At 50.1% G+C, this 18842-nt stretch overlaps 2 protein-coding genes and 1 pseudogene across 2 annotated transcripts; 2 read left to right on the top strand and 1 right to left on the bottom strand.

Annotated features, from left to right (window-relative positions):
- Positions 1-9808: 9808 nt before the first annotated feature.
- On the top strand, positions 9809-10461 carry LOC140222566 (uncharacterized). The gene is made up of 2 exons (XM_072293409.1): positions 9809-10029; positions 10080-10461. Exons 1-2 carry the CDS (start codon positions 9809-9811, stop codon positions 10459-10461), a joined length of 603 nt encoding a protein of 200 aa, XP_072149510.1.
- Positions 10462-15056: 4595 nt separating this feature from the next.
- On the top strand, positions 15057-16140 carry LOC117853430 (momilactone A synthase-like; annotated as a pseudogene).
- Positions 16141-16216: 76 nt separating this feature from the next.
- Positions 16217-17954, bottom strand: LOC117853429 (exocyst complex component EXO70B2). Its single transcript, XM_034735798.2, has one exon. It carries the CDS (start codon positions 17952-17954, stop codon positions 16299-16301), a length of 1656 nt encoding a protein of 551 aa, XP_034591689.1. The 3' UTR covers positions 16217-16298.
- Between the last annotated feature and the right edge of the window lie 888 nt (positions 17955-18842).

The following is an 18842-nucleotide window of genomic DNA, read 5'->3' as shown; positions in this document are numbered from 1 at the left end:
CTGCTATTCCTCACCCCAGACAAACTCGTGGTCGGGTTTTAATTTCAACAATGGGGTAAAAGCTTGAATGCGCCCAGACAAGTTTGATATGAGTCTCCGGATGAAGTTGACCTTGCCGATTAAGGACTATAGCTCAGTCTTGCCTTGTGGGGCCACAACTTTGTTGATGGCGGCTATAATTTTCTGGTTGATCTCGATGCCGCGCTCGTGGACCATGAAGCCTAGAAATTGGCCAGCCGAAATGCCAAAAGCACACTTGTTTGGATTCATTTTCAACCCATGCTTCCTTGTGCACTCCAACACTTTGCGCAAATCGGCCAAATGTTGTTGATGCCCCTTTGACTTGACGACGACATTATCAATGTAAATCTCCACCAGGACACCAATAAGCTTATGGAATATATAATTCATGGCCCGTTGATATGTAGCTCTAGCATTCTTCAAACCGAAAGTCATGACTACCCACTCGAACAAGCCGAGATGACCAGGGCACCTGAAGGCCGTTTTTGAGATATCTTCTTTGACCATTAGTATTTGATTATACCCGGTGTTACCATCCATAAAGCTGATGACTTTGTGCCCCGCGGCCGCGTCTATCAAAACATCAGCCATCGGCATCAGGTATCCGTCCATCGGTGTAGCTTGGTTAAGATTTCTCAAGTCAATGCAAACACGTAGCTTTCCATTCTTCTTGTATACAGGAACAATATTAGAAATCCAATCGGCATATCAACACTGCCGAATAAACCCTGCTTCAATCAATCTTGTAATTTCGGCTTTTATATCAGGTAGAATTTTAGGATTACAACATCGTGCAGGCTGCTGATATGGCCGATACCCTGGTTTTATAGGCAACCGGTGTTCGACAATGGACCGGTCTAGACCAGGCATTTCATGATACTCCCAAGCAAAGCAATCTTTAAACTTTCTTAACAAATCTGTTAACTCACGCTTGTACTCGGGGTCTAACCTAGCACTGATATATGTTGGCCTTGGCTTGCTACCATCTCTAATGAATCGGCCAACGTAAACCCGTGCCCAAGTTTTCCATCTTCTCGGACGAACTGATCCATTTAATCTGATTCTTCTGAGCTGACTGTTTGGATCAGCTGTAGACCAAAATCGGACACCTTCAAGAAATTAGTGTCCCAGTTCCTGCCAGATATGCATCTAACGTGCTCGTAGCTCTAATGTTGCGCGTCGGCTGCGGCAACACTGTAGGCGGACTTGGTGGTGACTACTTCAATGGTGTCGCTGATCCACTGGACGAGGTATTGGTGCATTGTAGACGGGATGCAGCAGTTTGCGTGGATCCAATCTCGCCGGAGCAACATATTATAGGACCCTTTACCATTAATAACAAAGAAAGTGGTGGGTAGGTTCTTACTGCCGATGGTGAGGTTGACGCAGAGTGCCCCCCAGGCTAGAGATATGTTGCCTTCGAAATCCTTGAGCATCATATCCATCTTGATTACATCTTCTTCCCCTTTGCCGAGTTCTTGAAACATAGTGTACGGCATGATGTTCACGGCAGTGCCTCCATCCACGAATAGCTTAGTGACTGGTCGCCCATTGACTTGCCCTTTGAGGAACAGAGCCTTGAGATGCTGGCGTTTTTCATCCTCAGGTTTTTGAAAAGTGGCAGTCATTGGCTCCAGAGCCAATTGTGCCATCTGCTCCTCTATTTCTGTTGCATTGTCGTGGTTGACAGGAGCCATAAATTCCATCGACAAGATGAACACTATGTTGACGTCGGCGGCCGAGTCGTGGTCATTGTTTTCTCCGTCAGCTTTTCTTCTGGGGTGCCAAACATGAGATTTGACTCCTCTCTTGTCCACCGCTTGCCTTTGTTCCTCTTCTTGCTGTTCCTACTGGCGCAAATGTTGGACTCTCCTTTTTTTGGGACTTAGTCAGACCATCTGGGCACCATCTGGGGTTCACTGGTTTGCTTGGTGGCTTAGCGCGTTCGCAGTCTGGCTCCCACCCTAGAGGGTCTTCGTCTGAGACTCTTGCGTCGGCCATCTCTCCCAACCGATCATGTGCACTGGCTCTGCCTCCTAGCCGATTATGCTGGTCTACTCTGCCCCCCAGCCAATCACGCACTGAAACATGCCAATCTTCTTGCTCGTGCCTGTTTCTGCTGATCGGCTCTCATCCTCGATCCCTGGAGAGTGATCTTTTGAACGGGCGGCTGCTGCGATACTGACCGTTGCATTCAGGGCAATTATCGGCCGATGGTAGTCTAAGGTTATTTTCCCAATAGTGGATGAAGAACGGGCATCTCCATTGATCTTCGTGTCAACGTATCATTTCTTCCCGGTGCCTCGTGTCCTCCTATTGCCTCTGGTACTTGTTGAGTAGATCCCAGGACGTGACATGCCGATGCGGCCTCTTCGAGCTTTCACCTTCGGTTTCCATCCGCCCTTTTCCTTTAACATCTTCGGCCGAGGTTTGATTTCTGGGGTCCACCGCACCGCTTCTTCTGGCTGATTCTGACATTAGCACTTTGGTCTGGAGCGCGTTCCTTCCGGCGTCGACCATGTTAGCAGGGAAGGGGTGCTGGTCGATCTTCATCGGCTTTGATGGCTTTGTGGGGACCTCGAATTTAAGTCTTCCTTGCTCAATGGCCAACTGTATCTGTTGACGGAAGACTTTGCACTCATTGGTGTCATGAGACGTGGCATTGTGCCATTTGCAATACTTCATTTTCTTGAGCTGCTCGGGCGACGAAATTGTGTGGTAGGGTGAGAGCTTGATTTGTCCCTCTTGTAGCAACAAGTCGAAGATCTTATCGGCCTTAGATGTGTCGAAGCCAAACATTTCAGGTTCCTTTTTACCGAACGGGCATGATATTGGCTTTTTTCCTTTTACCTATTCTGGCAGGCCGATTTTTGCTTCTTCTTCCGATTCGGACCCTTCCACGTACGCCACCTTTTTCTCAAAACTAATTTGTTGGTCAAATGGGCACTCCTCCTAGCCGGACAGTCGGTGAACAATTTGGCTCAAACTCTCGAACTCCAGGGAACTGTATTTCTCTTTGATGTGCGGTAGGAGTCCCTGGAAAGCAGTGTCAGCCAACTGGGCATCGGTCAAAACTAGGTTGTAGCACTTGTCCCTAACCTCTCTGAACCTCTGTATGTAGCTGGTCACGGACTCATCACTTCTCTATTTGAGGCCAGTTAAATCTGAAAGCTTCATCTCGTGGACCCCCGCAAAGAAATATTTGTGGAATTGTTTTTCCAGATCGGCCCAAGTGACTATGGAGTTAGGTGGTAGCGTCGTAAACCATTGAAAGGCCGACCCAGACAGGGATGATGAGAACAAACATACCCTCAGAGCGTCTTGTGCAGCAACGTCTCCACACTGGATGATTAATCTATTAACGTGCTCCACCGTGGACGTGTCATCTTTGCCCGAGAACTTGGTGAAGTCGGGCACTTTGTACCGATGAGGGAACGACAACATATCATAAGCGGGTGGGTACGGTGTCCTGTATGTATACGTCTGCACTCTTGGTTTTAACCCAAACTGGTCATGTATTATATCAGTTATTCTTGCGGTCCAGTCCACTTGTTGCTGATGCTGCTATTGCTGATGTACAACCAGCTAAGGAATCGGCTTGTGCTGTTGAACTTGTGGCACCGCGATTGGGTGGTAGGTTGGTACGTGCTGCATATCTTGCGGCTGGACTGTCGGCTAAGGAGCTGACAGCTACTGTCGTATGGGGTCAACGTGAACTAGTGCATCCGCCACCTCATCGTACAATACTATTGGCGCCACAATTCTAAGGGGATCTGGAGCGTTTGCGGGGCTGTCGACCGAGAGGCTAATGGAAATGACGCCTGCACCAAAGATTTCCCGTAACTAGTGGACGGGTCCAGATCGGCAGGTATTGCTGTCGTTCCCCACTGCGCCGAGGTTGCAAACGGCGATTGCACGGGAGGAACCAGTGTAGGGTAAAACAACGCTTGTGATTGATAGGGCATTGAACCGTTATGACCTAGGGGTATGGTGGTGTTGTACCCCCTACTCTGCATCTGCATCGGCTGAGGAGCCGACTGAGACATGTTGGGCGCCGTTGAAAAGCCTCTAACCGGTGTGATGATGGGAGGGGCGTAAGCTGGCCCCTAATACCCCTAAGCTGCGCCGTTGGCCATGGAGCTGATGACGGCGTTGTACACTATGTGGGTCATCACCTTGGACTGATCGATCATAGCCTAATAAACAGACTGCTGGATCATCTCAGACATCTTCCCTGAGTCTTCAGCGACAGTAATATAGCGAGGAGTTGGAAGAGCAGTCTTTCTGACAGTCTCCCCGCTTCTGGTACGACTATAGGATTGCAGGCTTGTAGTCTTCCATAGCCTTTGCCAGCTCATCCCTTTGGTCATCCTTGAAATCTGCCTCAGTGACTTCAATGACGTTATCCTCCAAGATCTCAGCAGCCTTCGACATGTTGGATCTTGTCTCTATCCCACTGGGCGTTCCAAAAGTGTGTTGACGCTAAAAATCAGACAAGGACTCCAGCTTCTGCGTCGAACACACGACCCAGGAGAATCTACTTAGCTCCTGTTCGGGTAGTCGCCCTGGTGCGGTTCGCGCGGCGTGCTAGTCAATTTAACCTCTTGATTGACAAGGAAAGAAAAGCGTTAAATTCCAAGGCTTCGATCGGCTAAAGTTCCGATCTATTTTGAAGGATGTATCACCGAATCGGTCGAATTACTGTAGAGATGACCGGCTATAGAATAGCCGATGATCACGTAGCAGTTGTATAAGAAACTACTAGAGTAACCTAAATAATGCTACAAAAGCAACATTTGGAACAGATCTAATCGGCTATATGGTAATAAATAGGGAATATTGATAAAAAAGCTGACAGTTCGTGTCTCAAGCTGAATAACTGGTGATAAAACTAAAACAAGAGGTAAAACCTATAATTCTAGTTAATATCGATAACTGGTGAATAAATCCAAACGAAACAATAGCGATGCGCCCGAAGTTAAAGCTTAGATATTACTCGATACGCGGAACTTACAAATTGGCCGGAGGTCGTATTGATGCAGCCCTGCCAACTCGTACGAACTCGTGAAAGGAAAAGAATTTGGCGAAGTCGCCGACTTGAAAGTAAAGTACATGGAAAAAGTAGATCTGTATTTTTGATTGATGTGTTGTTTTACAAACCTTACGAGGCACCTATTTATACCCTGTTACAACTGATTTCCTAACCGACTAGGATTTATCTCTAATTTAAAGATAACAAATATTTATACATGAACACAACCCGCGTCGGAGTCGGTTACTATTTTCCTACGGGCCAATCTTCATCTTTGGCTAATCAACATCCTGACCCATTTTAAGCCCATATCGGCCAAGTCACTCCGGCTCCCAATCGGCCAGTCTTCATTGACTCCCTCAGCCAATCGGCCGAAATATTGTAGCTCTATCGGCCGATTTCCAACTGTAGCTTCTTGCTTACTGCATCGGCCACCTTCCTCTCCTTGACGCTGTCCTTAACACGTGTCAAAATCCGACGTTAATAGGGCCCCATGGGAACAAAGTTCCAGAGACAGTGGGGAGTATGTCCACATCCTGGTTCAATCAGGTACTAGGCTTCCCCATCCCATACTAGGTATGAGATTAGTACTTTCAAATACTTGACTGCAATCACCGACACCTTTCGGTCTTAGCAAGTTCATTACTAGACAGACGGGATCAAACCACCACATTGGAACCATTCCCGGTCCCGTCCATCATCCTTATGGTTGCAGTATGAGTAAACAAGCAACTCCTATAACTCGCGAGTGACAGGAAATCACTCGACTTTTACCAAGTCCTATTTAGCACAGCAACTACTCGGCCTATCATGCTAGTATTCATCCATAGGTACCTAACATCATGCAAATAAGTTTTGAATCAACTCCTATGAACTTAAATGCACAAACATCAGAACATAGATATTGCATGAACTTTTAAGATAGGGTTATGCTCCGGGACTTGCCTTCCTGAACTATTTAGTTAGCAAGTCGTTGGAAGCTTCGGGAATCTCCTGCTCGGCCTCGATGTTGTGTAGCTCTGCAGATCCTTCCTCGGCAGCAGGCATCAACTCATAGGTCCTGTCTGCGAGGTTTGCTTCTACACGAGATGCAATGCAATGATTCAATATCTCTATCTTTTATGGGTTGAAAGGAATTTCATATATTATGACAAAGTAAAGCTAATTCAAGACCAACTTCACCTAGACAAGCACCTAATTACTTTTCTTCATAGTTTAAAGCGTTTTTGCGATTTAGATACTTAGTCTAGTTCGATAGGGATTGTGTACACATATAATAGTTTATTAAACTTTAGATCGGAAAGTTATTCTATTTCTAAATGTTTTTCTGTACCTCTTCCACTATTTACCATTTGACCCTTACTATTACTTATTGTGGTTTTATTCATTTATTCTTGGTTTAACTTTCAAAAAAAATTTCGGTTGCATATGATGAGCTATGGGGATGAAAATTTTACACAAACTTCTCATCAGAATTACTAAGCTACTGTAAAATTTTGGGGTGCATTTGATTACTACAAAAAAATCCTTAAAATTAATTCATTAACCTAAGGTAGCAAGTACTTAACTATTTTTATCTCAAAATCTAAAGAGGGTTTGGCTCTGAAATTTTAACACTGAGTTACACATGTACAACAGAGTCTTTTGTGATTTTCCACGATTTTTGGTGAAGGACAACTATTTTCCATATTTTCTCATGATTTAATTTTGTACAACAAGATAAGCATGTTTCACCTAGTTTTATCCAGTGCCTAATATTTTCCCTAGCGAGTATGTTTCATGTGTGATCCAACCAAAAGTGGTTTCACATTTTTCTCACAGATTCTATTTATTATGCAAAAAGAAATATTTCACACAAGGTTTCAAGTTTAAATCTAAAACAGTGTGTAAATCATCTAAACTAGGGTCACAACTATTTTTATAAGCACAAGTTCAATGTAACAAAGCTAACAAAGGTGCTTTTGCTATTTTACCATTTTTGGGTGATTTACCAAGCATTTAAAGGCTTAAACTCTAAACAAAATCTAGAGGAAAAAACACAACAGTGGCATGTGTAAAAGTATTTTTCTGTGAAACTACAAAACTCAAGGATTCTAACAAGTTGGTTTTGTATTTTTATCACTTTTCTACATTTACTTATGCATTTCCAAAGTTCAGGCTATTTAAACCAAATTTAAATCAGAAAAGCCAAGGCAGTTTTATTTGGGGACCATTAGACGTTTCAAACAATCATAGATAAGTCCCTGGAAACTAGCACGAAGGCCCTTATAAAGATTGCCATCATTACACAGAGGTCCTCTGGCGGCTGGCGACTCGTCGGCGCGATTGCCAGCGAAGGGTGGCACGGCTGAGGTTGGGAAGGGCACGGGAGTGCTACGCGACTCACCAGGGATCTTTGCACTTAAGGTGTTGGTGCAGAGAAGGCTCAAAGTGGACTGTAGGCGATGAGGACGAAGACTGGCGGCGGCTTGAGCGTTGCGTAGAGGCGATTTGGGGCGCTACGGGGCTGCGGTGCAGTGCGGAAGTAGGCTCTCCACGGTGGCGGTTGCGGTGGCGGAGCTTGGCAGAGCTTAGGCGCGGGGAGGGAGCGCCGGTGATGCTCATTAACGCCTTATATAGGGCCGAGGTGTGAGTGCGTGCGTGTGGTGAAGCTAATGCGTGTGCAGGACGTGGCCGACTAGCAGTGGGGAGCAGCTGCGCGGCGTCTTATTGGCCGGCGGCCATGGTTGGCTGACGGTGATGCGGAGCACGTGGGCAAATCCTCGACCATTGGCCGCTTGGGATAGGAAGCGGAGAGGATCTCCTTTTCCTCGTGCGTTCGTTGGCTAGCTGCGGGCGGGCGTGTCTCGCCGCATCAGGGCCGCGGTTGGGCGAAGTGGAGCACTCCGGTGAGCGGAGGCAGCATGGCGCACGGTGGCGTGCGGGAGCAGCGAAGGGATGGCGCATGACTGGGCGGGGGAGATAGTGTGCAGAGGGTGTATTCATGCTGATGCAGCTATTGGGCAGCTCGGGGCTTCATCAGGTCCTGTCAATGCTGGCGGTTGGGCAAGGCGTGGACATCGATGTGGCGGCACCACGCAGTGCTCTGCAACGTGCCGGGCGCGATTGCCCGATCCAAGCGCACATGCAGTGCAAGGGGGCTGGGTTTGAGGCATATTTGCGCGAAATTTTTAATTCAAACTTTGCCAACTCCAAATATAAAACTTGCAGTTTAAACTATACTCTGCAAATCCTAGAAAGACATTAGGTACAAATTCATGCTAATTTGGAAGTTATTTGATGCCAAAATTTTTGGGAACGCCGGCTTTGAGGACTTAGCAGTTCTTTCGATTTGAGGGTGATTTTGGGCATTTAGCCAACTTTGGATCCAATTTTGAAATGGTTCTGTTGAGATTTGCGCTAGGTCAAATGGTTGAATTTTTAGTACATGTTGTATATTCAAACTTTTATAAAAAGTTTAGCTCGAGTTCAATTTCAAATTTAGGAGAAATCATCATGCAAAGTTGAAGACTTTCACTGTTTTAGACTTAGAGCTGAGGGGCTGAATTTGAATTTGGTGCTGAATTTAGCCTAGAGTTTGAATAGGTTCTAGGGTGAATTAGTTCAAGCTCTAATTTACAAACCTGTTCTTCAAAGTAGACTCTACAACTTTTGTAAAAGATTCAACTTAAGACCAGGTCTAGAATTTTAAAATGACAGAAGCTAAACTACTCTAATCAGCTCTATTTTTAGGACAGTGATTTTGAGTATGAGTTGAATTGCTACTGAATTTAAATCTAGTTTTTGAACCTCTTCCTCTTCAAACTAGAAAAATTTTAAATAAGAAAAGTTATTTGTTTTGTCAAGTTTTACAACTCTTATATAGGCAAAAATTGAAGTTGTTATATAAAATTTTAAATTTATGATTTGCCTCCAAATTAAGCTTTTAAGGGCATTTTGGTCCTTTTTAGTGCTAGATTAACTTCTAAATTTTCTACTTAAGCTTAGGCAAGGTTAATTAAAACTAGAGTTGTTACACTGACCGGGTATGCCCGCATGGAGTGGGCCCAGGGAGCAGGTGGGGCAGATAATGAGGTGGCGCCCGGGTCAGCCGGTCGTACGCGGAGCCGTACCACGCCACGCCCTATGCACGTCTGCACAATGGCGCCGTAAACCTACCTGCTATGGCGTGGTGGCCTGACGAGGAGAACAGGGACCGAGGATGGAAGCCATACTGTATCCACCGACATGGGATTCGACAAGACTAGGCAGCGACCGTACACTCACTATCTTATCATCCTCGGACCTGTAAGGACCGTCCCCTTGTACTATAAAAGGGGACGACCCCCCCTCCCCGCTTCTGAAGAAATAGGAGACGCGCTCTCAGATGTTCACACTCACACACACACACACACACATTTAGGGCTCGTTTGAGCTCCTGCCACTCTCTTCCACTGAGATGAGAACAAGGTCAGGACTCAGGAACCTCCCCTCATACTCTTCTCGTTTGTACCCCCACTACAAACTTTGAGCACCTGGGCTCAGGAATAAATTCGACCGACCCCGACCCCGACTGGACGTAGGGCGCGTTGCTCGAACCAGTATACATCCTATGTCATTGCATGTTACGCCATATCCGATCTAACGCATGGCAAAACTATAAATATTTACTTGTTGACCAGATTTCGCACCGATAGTTGTCCTCCTCACATGTCTTGAGATGGCCTGGACAGGGTCCTTGAGCTGCGTGGCTTTGGCGATTGGTGGTGGGGGTGGATGCGCACCCTCCTAGCCATCGGGAGCACCGCCGTGCTACTCAATGGCGTCCCCGGCCCTTGGATCCAGTGCCAGTGCGGGCTGCGTCAGGGCGATCCCCTGAGCCCCTACCTCTTCATCATCATCGCGGACCTCCTCCACCGCATGCTCATCGACGTAGAGGGCGCGCCACTGCTCCTCCACCCGCTGGCCGACAATCTCCCTACCCTGTTGTCCAATACGTGGATGACACACTCATCCTGGTGCGTGCTAATGAGGCCCAAGTGTGCAGGTTGAGGGCCCTCCTCGACGACTTTGCTGCTGCCACCGGGCTGATGATCAACTACCACAAGAGTACCTTCGTCCCCATCCACATCCCCACGCCCAACACCGCCCTTGCCACCATCCTCGACTGTCCTGTCGTGGCCTTCCCCCAGAATTACTTGGGTCTCCTGCTCTCGTGCAAGAAGCTCCCTACATCGATGCTCGACTCCCTGGCTATCCACGTCGAACGGTGCCTCTCCGGTTGTTGCGTTTACCTGCTCAACAAAGGCAAGCGCCTCACCCTCACCAACTCCATGCTCACGGCACAGCTCACCTACGCCGCGGCCGCCATCAAGCTCCCCGAGTCAACCATCGAGCGGGTGGACAAACCGTGCCACGGGATGTTGTGAAAAGGGGCTGCCTCATGTTCCGGTGGTGACTGCCAGGCTGCATGGCCCCTCGTCTGCCGCTCAAGGATGAAGGCAGGCTAGGCGTCATCGATCTGGAGGTGCAAAACACCTGCCTGCTGCTCAAGATGCTAGACAAGCTCCATCAAGAGCATGACAGCTAGTGGGCAGACTGGATCCAGTTCTGGTACACTCTAACCCGCGCGACAGCGCCCACACCATGCTAGCGGATGTTCCAGGGCCTGGAGGCCACCTATCGGAGCATCACCACTGTTGTCCTTAGCAATAGCGTGGAGACATCCTTCCGGTACGACAACTGGACCACACTAGGGCCCTTGCACCGCGCGCTGCCAACCCTCCATTCCCACTGCCTCACCCCAACATCACCATCGCCGCCGCCTTTGCCACTGGGCATTTGGTGCTCCCCATGTATGATCGCCTGAGCCCTACTACTCAGGACGAGCTCACCGTCCTCTCTGCTTGCCTGCAGTCACTACGCCTTGGCCAAGATCATGACTCTTGTCACCTCCTCTGGGGGGACTGTGCCGACGTACGTTCCGGCGCCATGTACACCATGCTCAAGCGCTCCTGGTCCACGGTGCTGCACTCCAACGTGAACTGGGATAACTTCACGCCGATCAAGGTCAAGGTTTTCTTCCGGGTCTTCCACCACGGGAACACGCGCACTAGAGACTTCCTGTTCCGCCACGGCAGTCTCGGCGTGTGGGTCTGTCCATTCAGCCCAGCGGCCACGAAGGCCGCGGAGCACCTCTTCTTCGCTTGCCCCCAGCTCCAGCACTTCTAACGTGGCACCTGCTCCAGCTCTGCTATCATTGACATCGCCTCCTTGGTCCAGAGCATCCTGCTGCCATCCAGCCCAGCCCGCCACACCACCACCTTGATGCTCCTCTAGGTGATCTGAAGAGCCGGAATAGGATGGCTTTTGATTCCATCGCTCAGCCTGTCGCTAGTATCACCGCGGCTGCATTAGATCACGCTGCTCTCTAGGCTCACCGCACCCCAAGGTGCATCGACACCTCCCTCTTAGTAGCTTGGTGCACTGCCCTATGCGTTTCGTAAGACACCATGTGTCCCTCCCTCCTGCTTTTCGATCCGACATAATGACCGCCCTGTAACTTTACCTGTGGCCATTGTCGACTGTCGAACCTTTGAATGAAATGTTCAGGTGGGCGCGCTCTGCCCCTCGTTGCTTTCTTCAAAAAGAAAAAACATGATTCCTTGTACAACGGATGGTGGATAAGGCAACGCGATGATTTTTTATAAGAAATATTCTATCCGTTACAAAAATTAAAGTCGTTTAAGTTTTGTCTAAAGTCAAACTTATTTACCTTTGACAAAATTTATAGAAAAATATATAATACAAAACTATAGTTTTAAACCATGAAATATATTTCGTAGCATATTTATTTGGTAATTATAAATATCAATATTTTTCGATAAATTTAGTCAAAGATGGATAGGTTTAACTTAGAACAAAACTAAAACAACTTATAATTTGGAAGGAGGATGAAAAAAAAGCTACCACATTTTTTTTTTTTACCTTTGGTGCTGATGTGGGCTCGAGGTATATAAAACATGTGTTTGCATCCCATCGCACGATGGGAATGGGATGGATCAGCTTAGATTATTGGAACTGAGCAAAGAGGCAATTAGTTCTCCAATAGAGTAGCTTGACCTAGCTGATGCCTTGCTAATCCAGTAATTTGTGTATGAATATAGTATAGTATGATCCAGCATTCCAGCTAGCTGACCTTGCATTGTTGTCTGGTCTGGGTCTTTGAGCTATCGTATCTATGAATATGTAGTATGATCCAGCAACAGCAAAGCAGAATTCTTCAAGACTGGTGCTCCAAATTAAAGTGAGCCGGCCGGCCGGCCGGCCGGCCGGCCTCCCGGTATTCTTTTAATCCATCCTCCATCGTTGTTTTCCACAATCCCCTCCATTGAGAGAAACGAAAGCAAAGCAAAGAGAGATCACGATGTGATGCCAAACTGGTGTTTCGTCAGGCGTCGGCATTGGTTCCGGTTGCGGCAGTTCGACTGTTCGAGGGCCTCGTCAACTCCTTTCATGACCTCTCGAACCCAAAGGTTGGGTCACTCGGATCATGCCTTGAACCTGTTTGTTGTTTTGCTCAAGTGAATTGTCAGTGCTGCTTTTCCATATTTTGCTTTGGTGTACACGTACGAACTTGGAGGTTTGGATTAACTTAATAGTCTACGAACATGTGAACACAACAGCCATTAACATAGGAAATATGTATTTTATTAAATGACTTGTGATAAGTTGTATCTTATCACAAAGTGCTTGACGATTGAACGCATATCTTGAGGAAGATAATTCTTTATTCAAAGGCTTGACTTTGATACAAGTGATTCAGAATAATAAGTACGTGGAGCCTAATACTGCTCCAAGGTTCTTATCAATATAATTTTAAACCTGTTAAGCATTTTTATTATTTCATTACCTTCCGTGCATACAGATTATGTTCCTTGACATGTAGGGAAGGTTAAGATAGAAAAACAAAACAATATAAATGTTTAGTCCTCACTAACATGGCAATTATTTCAATGTGCAGTAATAAAATGAATACTAATTTAGTTCAGAGTAGATAAGCACGGTGGTCATGTATAGAATGAACTTGCAGCAAACACATGTAATAGAATGTTTCCACACCACCACCACTACGGGAAACAGGAAAGATGCCGAGTGCCAGGGGCCGGGCGGGCGGCGGATCCGGGGCTGGGGGCGTCGGGCGGCGGCGGATCCGGGGCCGGGGGCGCCGGGCGGCGGGGCCTGGGGCGGCGGGGTCGGGGGCGCCGGGCGGCGCTGGGCGGCGGGGCCGGGGGCGCCGGGCGGCGGCGGGGGGCGCTGGGCGGCGGGCGGCGGCGGGAGGGAGAGAGGAAGAGGTGGGAGTAGATCAAGTGACGAGTGGGAGTGACGGGGGGAAGAGGTGCGGTGCGGCCGGGACTTAAGGTGCGGCCGGGACTTAGTCCTTGGGGCCGGGGAATTAAGTCGCCGAGTGTCCTAGGGTGACACTCGGTGAAGGGTTCTTTGCCGAGTTCTACCCTAGGACACTCGGCAAAGCTATTTTAAAAAAAAATTAAAAATATCTAACAGTTTCAAAAAATTGTCAAAAATTTACATGAAATAATATATATTCTCTATTGACTGTACAAAAAGTTTTGTAGTCAAATCAAAACTGGACCGTCATTTTGACTCCAAATCTTATGCAATCCTTCTCAACGTTACTATTTTTCTTCTGAAATACTTCGGTTTGTAAACATGGTACGTGATGAAATGGGCAAAACATTCTCAATTTTTTTCCACAGCCTCCACCTATGATATCATCACATCATGACAAATCTCATGATTTTCAGACTTTGCTTGTTTTTTTTATAATTTAAAAATACCACTGCCACACGTTCATGGTCATGTTTCCTGAACAAGATGTTCGAAATTTCTTGTCATTTCATGGGTCAGGTCTCAAATTGGGCCGAAAAACATGAATATCATTTTTCTACTCATTTTGTTCCATAATTTGAATCACTTGCAGTTCAAATTTGACTTATACCAAAAATTCCCTTGAAATGCAATTAATTAAATAAATATAGCAAATAAATCCAAAAATATACCAAATTTTAACATGGAGTACCACATGTTGTATGTGGGAAGTAGGAAAAATTTCATGGTGAAAAGAGGAAAAAGAATTATTTTTTTGCCGAGTGTCAAAAAAACACTCGGCGAAGCCCCCCTCTTTGCCGAGTGTTTTTTTGACACTCGGCAAACCCCCCTCTTTGCCGAGTGTTTTTTTTGACACTCGGCGAACCCCCCTCTTTGCCGAGTGTTTTTTTGACACTCGGCAAAGACGGGGGTTCGCCGAGTGTTTATTTTTTGACACTCGGCAAAGCCCCGATTTGCCGAGTGTTTTTTATTTGCCGAGTGTTTTTGGCTTGGCACTCGGCGAAGAGCTTGTTTGCCGAGTGCTCGAAAAAAAATACTCCGCAAAAAAAATACACTCGGCAATTTTGAACTTTCCCGTTGTGCACCATTTACTGCTTTCCCAATTTTCTGATAACTTGCCCAGATTTGTGTGTGGTAAGAAACACCATAACCCAACGAAGAGTAAATCTTGGCTTCCTCCATCCAGGTCACACAAGCCTAGCACCACCAGGAAAGAACAGGGAAAGCAACAAATCCCAACCAGGAAAAGGAAAGCCTCAATTTGATTGACGAGACCAAAAGTTGGAGATTAGTCAGGGTAACTAGATAAGATGGGGCTGGGATGCTCAGAGCCTCAGACGATGGCGCCATTTGTTTCTAGTTCTAACGACGATCGCTGAGAAGTTGATGCAACTGACATCGCACAAGACGACTCAGAACACCAAATTAACTGGCCTTAGAAGGCTCTGCGCGTAATTGCAATTAACCAGCTGGATTTTCCGCTTGTTAGGATCGTATCTGCTCAGCAAATAAGCGAACCATGTTCATCAGAGCCTTGCAATTGATTGTCAGGTAACTGGGCGCTCAGAGTTGGGTTAATTTTAATTGATGTTTACGAGAAGCTCTGAATATTTCAATGGATTTCTGTCTTGTCTTGCAAGGAGAAGAAGAGACGGATCATTGCTTCAAGATCGTCGCGCTTCGTCAGCGCTTTCTCTTCGGCTTCGGCCTCTCAGACTCAGAGTCAGAGGTTCACTCCTCTCTCCTCGTTCACAGCTTTCCTCTAGCAGATTGTGCTTTGTTGCACTTGCACATCATCGAAGGAATTGAAGTTTCCTGTGCTGTGCTCTTCAATTTCTTATCCGTTCACGACTAATTGTTGTTGCGGGATTGGTTTGTAGGCTGGCCGGAAAGGTCGCCGTCATCACCGGGGGCGCGAGCGGCATCGGCAAGGCGACCGCCGCCGAGTTCGTCAGGATCGGCGCCAAGGTCGTGATCGCCGACGTCCAGGACGACCTCGGCCACGCCGTCGCCGCGGAGATCGGCCCGGCGCGGCGTGCTACACCCGCTGCGACGTCACCGACGAGGCGCAGGTAGCCGCGGCCGTGGACCTCGCTGTCACCCCCCACGGGCAGCTCGACGTCATGTTCAACAACGCCGGCATCGGGGGAAACCCCGGGCTGCCACCGCCGCTCGCCGCCGTCGACCTCGCCGAGTTCGACCGGGTCATGGCGACCAACGCCTGGGGCGTTCTGGCCGGTCTCAAGCACGCCGCGCGTCATGGTCCCGCGCCGACGCGGGCATCATCTGCACGGCGAGCACCACCGGCGTGGTGGGCGGCTTCTCGTCCCCCGCGTACGGCGCCTCCAAGGCGGCGGTGGCCGGCCTGGTGCGCACCGTGGCGACGGAGTTGGCGCATTCCGGGGTGCGCATCAACGCCATCTCTCCTCACATCATCCCGACGCCGCTGGTCATGGGAGCCTTCGCCTCGTGGTTCCCCCGGAAGAGCGCCGAGGAGATTAGGCGGCTCGTTGAGATGGACATGAACGTGATGGACGCCGGACGGGCAGGTGCTGGAGGCGGAGGACGTGGCGCGGGCGGCGCTGTACCTTGCGTCCGACGAATCCAAGTACGTGAACGGGCACAACCTCGTCGTCGACGGCGGTTTCACGGTGAGCAGAAGCCTCGAAACTGCCGGCGGCAGCACGCTGAGGGAGTGATCCAAGGGAGAGCCGGCAGATTTCGTGGGCTCTGCAAGGAATGAACTGCGTTTTTGAATATTCCATTAGTGATTATATTGGCCAGAGATGTAATGATAACGTTCGATGATCTTCCTCTATTCTGCTAGTTACAAACAAATGCTTGTGCTCATCTGTAGTTACGTGAACAGCTGCCGCGGGCTCCTTGTTGGATCGCGGTATGGATTTGGATCCTCCTGATGGCGTTGCGAAACCAGATCCAGAGGCCCGCCAAAGAGAGCGGCGATCATGGCGGTGACGTCCCCCGGCGTGAGCCTCACCGCGGCGCCGTGCCGCCTGTAGAACATCCTGTACTTGGGCACCACCGCCGCCGTCGCCGCCGCCCTTAACGCCTCGCCCGTCTCGTCGTCCGCCGCCACCCACTGCTCCTGCATGCCCACGGATTCCATCACCGCCGCCTCCACGGCCTCAGGCTCAGCTCCTCCCTGCTGCGTGCACAGGGAGGTCACCTTGCCCCACGCCGCGCGCACGTACACGCCGACGTGCGCCCGCGCTTTGGCGCTCTGCGCCTCCGCCCACCCGTCGCCGAGGACCCCCCGCAGCTGGCCGCTGCCGGCGACCTTGTTGGCCACGTACCGCGTGTTGTTCGCCAGGAAGAGGTAGCTGAGCGCCGCTTCCCGGTAGCACCCGGCCTTGGCCTCCAGCTTGCTTAGCAGAGCCGACACCAACCGATGGATCACCGACGGCGATGCTTGCTCGGACGAGTCGGAGTCGTAGTCGTAGTCGTAGAGCAGAGCAAGGCCCTCCTTGTAGTCGGCGAGGAAGACGACATAGTTCATCACGTAGCGGGTCAGCGGGTGCACGGCGCCGCCGGCCGCCGTGGACTTGGATGGCTCCTTCTGGATGGCGGCCTCCAAGCTGCCCAGGGCCCCGCGAGCGGCCTCGCCAACCTTGGCGACGGAAAGGGCGGCGCGGGCGGCGACCTCGGAGCCGTCCCCGAACACGGACAAGAGCGCCGGCAGCGCCTCGGTGAGGGCGTCGTGCACGTCCAGCACCCGGAACAGGCGCTCCGGGGCGCGCCTCGCCCGTGCCGCGGCGGCCTCCGTGACGGCAAGGAGGCCGGTGGCCTGGTCGTTGGCCACGGCCGCGAAAACCGCTTCGCCGACGGCTGCGTTGTCGCCGGCGAAGACCGCATCGCAGAGGTCTTTCTCCGCGGGGAAGAGGGAGCCGAAGGCGGCGGTCGCGGCGGCGAGCCAGGAGGGTATGATGCGGGCGTCGAGCTGGTCCCAGGTGATCTTATGCAGGTGGTCGACGGGAGGCGAGAAGCCGAGCAGACGCCGCAGCGAGGCGGTCAGCGCGGCGCGGCGGCGGGTCTTGAACGTGGAGATGCACTCCTTGCCGTATCCGGCGGCCATCATGGCCTCCGCGACGGCGCAGATGTTGTTGCGAGAGCGAGAGGCGTCGGCGGCGTGGTCTGATTGGATGCTGTCGATGTCGTCGAGGAGGACTCGGAGCTCGAGGTCGAGCCTGCGCATGGCGGTCTGGAGCAGCGCCTGCGCTTCGACGAGGCCGTGGCTGCTGCCGTGGGCGACGTCGGAGGCGAAGAAGAGCATGGCGCGGTGGAGGTCGGCGGCGGCGCGCAGGAAGCGCCGGGCCTCGTCCTCCTCCGCGCCGTGGAGGAAGAGAGAGCCGCCAGCGGGCGCGTCGTCGGGGTGCCACTTGTGGACGAGCGCGGCGGCGGCGGCGACGCTCTCGTCGACGAGCGTGGAAGAGAGCGTGCGGCGGTGGTGGCCCGGCGGAGGGAGGGCGTGGCGGCGTGGCGATGGGGAGGCCATGGATGCCATGGATTGCAGGATCGGAGAAGCCTAGCTAGCCTGCTCCTCCTGCATCTTTTATATACAGAAGATGGAAGATGGGGTGGTTTGGTTGGAATTTCAGCCTGCAGCTGCTGCCCGCTACATTTGCTTGTCTTTGTCCTCGATCACTTTTGTAAATTTGTTTGAAAACCAGCTGCCTTTCTTGACGTACCCTCTCAACTGTCTGTGCTTTATTCTATTTGCGTTACGTGTCAAATTCAGCTCAACTGAGCTGATACTTAGATACATGGCGTTCCGAAGGACGATGGAACCAACCAAACGGCCGGCGAGGGAGAGAGGGACAGAGGAGAAGCGGCGGATGGATCGCCCATTCGCCCTCAGTACTATACGCGGGCCTAGTTGAGAGCGAGGCCTGGGCTTTCTGTTGTTGTTATTAACGGGCCTCCTGGGTAGGGCTGGTCTGGGCCACTTTCATAAGTATAGTAGTATATCCTCCTTCCATTTTACTGAACATTTATTTGTACTTGTGGAGACCTAGGTTTCTCCTAGGGTTTGGCAACTTCGGCAGCGATCGTCGCCGACTAAGGTTCTGGTCCATGTCCTTGCACCGTGTCTCCTGCTTGTCTTTCTGCTCTGGCTGAACAAGGGGCTGACCGGCTCAGCTACTTGGCCTTGGCAGGACAGTAGTTCTCGGAGCTCGTGGGTGTATGCAGATTGGTTTTCTTCCCCAGGCTCAAGCTGTTTGCAATGGCGGCAGTAGCAAGGGGTGTTTTTGTTGTGAATGAACTCCTTCAGTGAGGAGCGCCGCAAGTCCCAATGAGTTGCCTCAGTTGGAATTGTTGTGGACTCGGCAACGCCGTGACAATTAAGGAATTTCGCGAGCTGGCGAAGGATGTTGCCCCACTC

This window comes from Setaria viridis, chromosome 4, assembly GCF_005286985.2.
Source record: "Setaria viridis chromosome 4, Setaria_viridis_v4.0, whole genome shotgun sequence".
Taxonomy (NCBI): domain Eukaryota; kingdom Viridiplantae; phylum Streptophyta; class Magnoliopsida; order Poales; family Poaceae; genus Setaria; species Setaria viridis.
The sequence above is the reverse complement of the archived record's forward strand: the minus strand, read 5'-3'. Positions and strand labels throughout refer to the sequence as shown.

Bases quoted from the DNA above. Each gene is read 5' to 3' on its own strand.
- LOC140222566 (XM_072293409.1), top strand. From the start codon at position 9,809: ATGCGCACCCTCCTAGCCATCGGGAGCACCGCCGTGCTACTCAATGGC. The intron at 10,030-10,079 runs GTGGATGACACA...CCAAGTGTGCAG, and splicing joins CCTACCCTGTTGTCCAATAC to GTTGAGGGCCCTCCTCGACG.
- LOC117853429 (XM_034735798.2), bottom strand. From the start codon at position 17,954: ATGGCCTCCCCATCGCCACGCCGCCACGCCCTCCCTCCGCCGGGCCAC.